Raw genomic sequence first — 7167 nt, 5'->3', positions numbered from 1 at the left:
TCCCGGCATGCCCCGCGCGCGTCCTTGCGGGCGAGTGGGCCTCGGCGGCTGCGGGGCACCTCGGGGTCTGGCTATGGTTCGCTGGACCTTTCCCGCCCTCGGTAGGGGTGTGTCAGCAGAACCACTGGTTGTTCGGACTGGGAAAACCTCAGAACGTCCAGTCCATTTGTTCCGAACCCTAAAGAGAAGGACACGGCGTCCGAGAGGGGCAGTGCGTTGCGCAGGTCGTGCAGCGGGGCTGACTCCCAAGACAGTGCTCTTCCCCGCACCAGGCTGACGGCCCAGCTAGGTTGTCCCCTCCGCCACCTGCTTAACTTGTCAGACAAGACTCTGTTCCAGTGCAAATGTTTGCCCTTAGAAAGGGGATAAAGGGAGCAGTTGTCACTCTAGAAAGGTTTGAAAGGCGGTCCACCTGAGTGTGTGCAGAGCATTACATCCAGAACCGTGTGGGTCTGGATCTTTATCTTCTGTTAGAAAATCCTAACCAGACCCCGCGTAGCTGGGAGTAGTTACCTGAGTGACAGCCCCTGGCGTTCTTCGTGACCTAAATATTTTTGATTATTAATGATGGTTATATGAACTCTGCATAAGAAAGATAATAAATGGATATTTTTCTTTTCTCTTTCAACCTGTCCCTGCTACAAAAAGTTGCCAAGAGCAAATCAAAGTAAGTAAAAGTTTTTTTTTTTAACTTGTTCATGTTATATTCCTTAGTCCAGCTGCTGCCAATACATCCTTATGTTAAACAGCATTTGGCCTCCATTTTCTAAAAGTTGGTTTGAGGACTACTTACATCAGCGGTCCTCAACCTGTGAGTCTCGACCCCTTTGGGGGTCGAACGACCCTTTCACAGGAGTCGCCTAAGACCATCGGAAAACACATATAATTACATATTGTTTTTGTGATTCATCACTATGCTTTAATTATGTTCCATTTGTAACAATGAAATTGGGGGTCACCACAACATGAGGAACTGTATTAAAGGGTCGCGGCATTAGGAAGGTTGAGAACCACTGACTTACATGGTGAATTATTTTGGCCCTCTGAAGTTTTTCAAAAAAATATTTTTCCTTTTGCCCAATTGACCTACTTAAGTGAGCATTCAAATAATTTACTTAGAAGAGCTCTTGCTGTCTTGTTCCTAAGATGCCATCAGAGTGGCCAGCTCTGTTTGGACGACCATTGTATTTTTGTTTCCTCAAATTGAGGACTGGTGGCTGTCTGGAGCCCACTACAGGAGTCTAGTAGAACAGTCTGATTTGATTAAACTCTAAAGCCTATTTTAATGAGTTTTATAATCCTTTGCATTCATGGTAGAAGCATTTCAAAAATAGCAAAGATTAAAGAATTCATAATGTACCAGAGAGACTATAAATACCAAACTGTTATCTTAAAAAATAAATTTTATAGATAGTAACGGAAGATTTGTTGTGTGTTAAAAATAGGAAAATTCTAACGCAGCCTTTGCTTACAACCCAAGACATGTCACAAATCCTCAAGACTAGGTTTTTGTTATTTTTTTTGGGTTAAAGTTAAACATGTATATTGGTGTCCCTTCCACTCCAGTATCTTTTATTGATTCATGTAGCTTTCCCACAATCCAGTTATTTATGTGAGAATTTCCCACCTCCAGGTTCTGTAGGAATCTCATGCTTTCAGTTTCTTTAGAGGTACTCCCTGCCTCTCCTGTTCTTTGTATCCTGCTTGTGACATTTGTCCTATATGTGTTGCCTTATAGACCTTCCGTACGAAAATTCTAATGCAGCCTTTGCTTACAACCCAAGACATGTCACAAATCCTCAAGACTAGGTTTTTGTTCTTTTTTTTGGGTTAAAGTTAAACATGTATATTGGTGTCCCTTCCACTCCAGTATCTTTTATTGATTCATGTAGCTTTCCCACAACCCAGTTATTTATGTGAGAATTTCCCACCTCCAGGGGCTGTAGGAATCTCTCATGCTTTCAGTTTCTTTAAAGGTACTCCCTGCCTTTCATGTTCTTTGTATCCTTCTTGTGACATTTGTCCTATATGTGTTGCCTTATAGACCTTCTGTACACACTCACCTTGCATACTATACTGTTAGTTTCTCGAGGGTGCTGATGCAGCCTTAATAGAGTTTTGCATTTCCCATAGTGCTTTCCACAGAGTAAGTACTTAGTAGCTTTTTGTTAAATCTTTTTGAGCTTTAACTGCTTTATGTAGGGAGACAAGACATAGGAAAAAGTAACAGTACAATGTGTTAAAAGGTCCAGTGAGGCAAAACATGAACTTTATGCTTTGGAGGACTATAACTTAAATGAAATATATGAAGAGGGGAAAGGTGTTAGATGTTAGGAATAGAAAAGTTCTAATCCCTTAATTGTGTCTCTTCCTGATTTTACTGTTATTGCTCATCCCTGGTAGATAGGGGTCTTCTGAAACAGCTGTCTTTATGATTTCCAGACCGGCCACCTACAGTTACCAGTACATGTGTATTTTTTCCCCCTCCTGACCTCTGCTCTTTCTTAGAGGTGCCATGTCTGAGAGTATTCCTGCAATGTGGTTTGATTTGTTCTTATTGCTTTGGTTAGGTCATTACCAAGGCATTCTGTAATAAAACAAACTTTGGGAATCAAAACCACTGAAGTTGTGACTTATAGAACACTTAGCCTGTCTAAGAACTGAACCTTCTGAGGGCCAAGGGTTGTGCCACAACTAACACTACTGTATAGGGTTCTCAAAATGTGCCGTCTCCTTGTGACTGATTTTAATCTATGTCTTCAGCTTCTAACAGCTTACTTTTAAATTTCAGGAACATTCTGGTGAGAATGGTAAGCCAAGCTGGGACAGGTTTCTCCTTCAACACTAAGAGAAGCCGCCTGCGGGAGAAACTGACTCTACTGCATTATGATCCATTTGGTAAGATTCAGAAAAGCTACGCCACAGTAAAGTCACATGCTTTCAAGGCCTGTTGCTCTTTCCAGACTGATGCTGAACAGTGGCAGGTTTTTGGCCCTTTGACACTAGCATTTATTCAGCCAGTGTGCAATGAATGTTTACTGTGGTGCCAGTCACTGTTCCAGCTGCTGGGATGTCCTACAACACGCCACAGGCTCAGTCCCTGCACTTTTGGCACTTAGTCTGATTTGGAAGGGAGAGAAAGAAAAAAAATGCAAATTATGCCAAGTGCTATGAGAGACAAGCAGGATGCTGAGATACAGGATGAAGTTGTGGAGAGGTGGATCTCAGCGTTAGCTAGGATAGATCAGGGGCAGTCTCTCTTGTAGGAGATAGTTATCCAAGGATCTGAGGTGAGAAGCCAGCCATGTAGAGAGAGTAGTGGTATTGCCCTGGAAACAAAGAGTTGAATATCTCGAGAAGGAGAGGGAATGATCTGGGAACATCTGCAAGTAAGTAGGTCCAGGTTTTAGTTCAAGAAGTATCGTTTTTATATATTAATGCAGGAGGGCAGGAAATTTCATTTTCTATTTTATACCATCTGCTAAAATAACATAATAAACAGTACCTCTAACGGTCTCATTATGTAGACGTATTTGCTCAAAGGGGACAAGTGTTTCCAAGGCCCGATTGCCTGCTCCCAAACAAGAGTCAGCCCTGACTGCTGTTGGTGGAAGTCCTGTTTTTGGATTTCATGAGCAGATTCATGCAGATAAACTAGCAAACAAATTACTTATTTGAAAACTTAGGGCCATTTATTTCATTGTTCTGCCCTTGCTTTTAAATAGCCCCTTTATGATTGCTTCTGTACTGGAGTTTCTCGGTTGGTGCACACGTGGAGATTCTGGGAGAGTGACAAGCCCTGAGACGCTGTGGAAGCTCTGTGCCCCTTCCCCATTGCTTGCGTCACTTCCATCTGGCTATTCCTGCGTTACTCTCTTTTGGTAATAGTGTCGGAATTGAGTTGAATTATAGGAGAAAGTTAACTGGACACATCCAGTTGGTGATCAGAATTGGAATTGGTACCAGAATCTTATTTCCCAAAATTAATCAGTAATGAAAGACAGACACTTAAACTACTAATCAACTTTTTCATTAAGAACAAGAACTCATAAACTCTCGCTTCTAGTCAAGGTGGAGTTATAGGGAACGCATTTACCTTCCTGCCTGAAACAACTAAGAAAAGGACAGTATAGGTCACCAAAGACAGTGATCTCTGGGGGAAAGGAAACAGACTAGTGTGGAGATTCTGGGAGAGTGACAAGCCCTGAGACGCTGTGGAAGCTCTGTGCCCCTTCCCCATTGCTTGCGTCACTTCCAGCTGGCTATTCCTGCGTTACACTCTCTAGGTATATAGTGTTGGAATTGAGTTGAATTATAGGAGAAAGTTAACTGGACACATCCAGTTGGTGATCAGAATTGGAATTGGTACCAGAATCTTATTTCCCAAAATTAATCAGTAATGAAAGACAGACACTTAAACTACTAATCAACTTTTTCATTAAGAACAGAACTCAAACTCTCGTTTCTAGTCAAGGTGGAGTTATAGGGAACGCATTTACCTTCCTGCCTGAAACAACTAAGAAAAGGACAGTATAGGTCACCAAAGACAGTGATCTCTGGGGGAAAGGAAACAGACTAGTGCTTGTGAATACCAGACAAAATGGAAAGTTGTATATTCTTTGCTTACCTGCACAAGTCTTCATGTCTTCAGACGCTATGAAACCATCATAACACAAGCACCTGTACTCTCCAGGCAATCTGAATATCTTTTTATAGTTGAGGAATCTGAATCAAGGACACTCAGCTAAAACATGGGACAAAACAAAGACTTGAATTCAGGACCATCTGACTCCAAAGGCTGGGCCCTGAACCACTTTCTGTAGCACCTGTTATTGAGAGAGTTCACAGGAGGCTAAAACCTACTTACCGCTGCATGACCTCCGGTCGGGCATTAGTGCGAATGCTGGCCGACAGCTACATTCATGCCTTCAGCTAAGAAGGTCTTACAACCACTGTTCGTTGTGCTGCATTCATCAGTGTCTAAGTACAATAAGAATAAGGGCTGGACCAATGTGAGGAATCATTTAAAAAAGGCTCTAAGAAGTAGTTGTCAACTTAAAATGTGTGTGAGTTCCATTCTTTAACAGAAATAAAATTCCCTGCTGTTTTTTTGGTGTTAACATTTCTGGTCATTCTTTATTATAATAAAAAGGGAATTAGGGTTGTACCTGATGATTGGGAGTCTGAATTTCAGGATGATACCTTATATAGTGGAAAATTATTAGGATGAGAAACTATGTGTCCTAGTCCGTTTGGGTTGCTATTACAAAATACCTCAGACTGAGTGGCTTATAAACAACAGAAATTTATTTCTCACAGTTCTGGGGCTTGGGAAGTCCAAGATCAAGGTGCCAGTGTGGTCATTTCTAGTGAGGGCCCTCTGGGTTCATAGCCTCTGCCCTCTGGCTGTGTCCTCACCTAGTGGAAGGGCAAGCAGGGTCAGTGGGGTTTCTTTTCTAAGAACCTTACTCCCATTCATAAGGGCTCCACCCTCGTAACCAAAGCCCCTCCCCAAAGCCCCACCTCCTAATACCATCGTTTTTTTTTGGAGTGAGGATTTCAGCGTGAATTCAGGGTGGTTGGGACACAGGTATTCAGACCATACATAGCAATATGATTTTGGATTGGTGTGTTTTTCTCATGATTTCTTTGTATCAGCTGATGTAAACTTAAAGTGATGAGCTTTACAATAAAGTAGAGGCATACCTCGGAGATCTTCCAGGTTCAGTTCAAGACCACTGCAATATCGCAATAGAGTCAGTCATACGAACTTTCTGGTGTCCCAGTGCATATAAAAGTCATGTTTGTACTGCAGTCTAGTAAGTATACAATAGCATTATGTCTAAAAAAATTGTACACATGATAATTTAAAATATTTTGTTGCTAAAAAATAAATCCTAACCATCACCTGAGCGTTAAGCGAGTTATAATCTTTTTGCTGGTGGGTGGTCTTACCTTAATTTGTAAAGAACGCAATCATCTACAAAGTGCAGTAAAGCAAAGCGCAATTAAGCGAGGCATGCCTGTGTTCTCGCATTTTAGCTCCTATAGAGTTTTTTGGGAACTTGTACAACATTAATAAATGTTGAATAACCTCTGTACTATTTTAAGTATGAAAATGTATTGGAATTTTTATCCTTAGTGTGGAGGTACAGCTGGTTCTGTATCTTGTGGGTTCTGCATCTGTGGATTCAACCAATGCAGAGAAAATATTTGGCGAGGGGGCGGGCAGTTACGTGTTGATGTGTATTATGTAGTTAGGCCTGTGATGGTTGTGTCCGTACTGAACATGTGCAGACTTTTATTTCCTCCCACTCCCTAAACAGTAAAATATAACAACTATTTGCATAGCATTTACAAAGTATTAAATATTATTAGTAATCTAGAATTGATTTAATATACAGTATAAGGGAGGATGTATGTAGGTATATGCAGACACCCCCCTATTTTATATGAGGGACATGAGCATCCGTGGATTTTGGTATTTGTGGGCGGGGAGGATGTTCCTAGAACCAACCCCCCGATATTAAGAGGACTCTGTGTTAGGAACTTATTTGTTAGATTGGTTTTAAGTTTTGAGATTGGGGAAGGATACAACCATGAACAGTTCTGACCATAAGTTGAAAGTGGGAGAGAAGAGTCATATATAAATTTTAAACAGACGATTAGACCTTTTCTGGTAAGGAGGGGTGCGAGCCTTGGCAGCACCGCTTTGTCTTTTCGGAAGGAGAGAATGTTCTGGGACATGAGGCTGCTTGGCTTTCTGCCCGCCTACTTGCCGACACCCTGCAGGCTCGCGTGCTCTTTGCCTTGGGGCCTGCCCATGGCTTAGGGTACAAATAGCTGGGCAGATTTCCCAGCATATTTTAACAAATGGTTAGCTTAAGGGTAATGTTTTGTGAGTCTGCTTTATGAAGAAAATCAGCTAAGGAAACAGAAACTCTCAATTGTTTAAGCATTTCATGGTAGACTCTATGGCTAGAAGCAGCCTCTGTCCTTCTAAACTCCTTTTCCTCACATAAAACTGATCAAATTTCTGAGGAGGAAGGATTAAAGGCTGAGGCCTAAGCTTATTAAATGTTGTTAAATATATGAAGTTTATCATGAAAATGAAAACTTGTCAGTTTTAATTCCTTGGATGACTAAACAAGACAATGTAGACTTTAA

At 41.5% G+C, this 7167-nt stretch overlaps 1 protein-coding gene across 2 annotated transcripts in view; it reads left to right on the top strand.

Moving 5' to 3' along the window:
* Positions 1 to 7167, top strand: part of MRPL33 (mitochondrial ribosomal protein L33) — a 62142-nt gene that overhangs the window by 255 nt on the left and 54720 nt on the right. For both annotated transcript variants that reach the window (XM_015566355.1, XM_006767438.2), the window contains exons 2-3: positions 649 to 667; positions 2792 to 2898. In XM_015566355.1, coding sequence (XP_015421841.1) covers positions 649 to 667; positions 2792 to 2898 — 126 coding nt within the window. The remainder of the gene's footprint in view (positions 1 to 648; positions 668 to 2791; positions 2899 to 7167) is intronic.

Source organism: Myotis davidii, unplaced genomic scaffold (assembly GCF_000327345.1).
Source record: "Myotis davidii unplaced genomic scaffold, ASM32734v1 scaffold238, whole genome shotgun sequence".
NCBI lineage: Eukaryota > Metazoa > Chordata > Mammalia > Chiroptera > Vespertilionidae > Myotis > Myotis davidii.
This window is presented reverse-complemented; position numbering and strand designations above follow the sequence as displayed.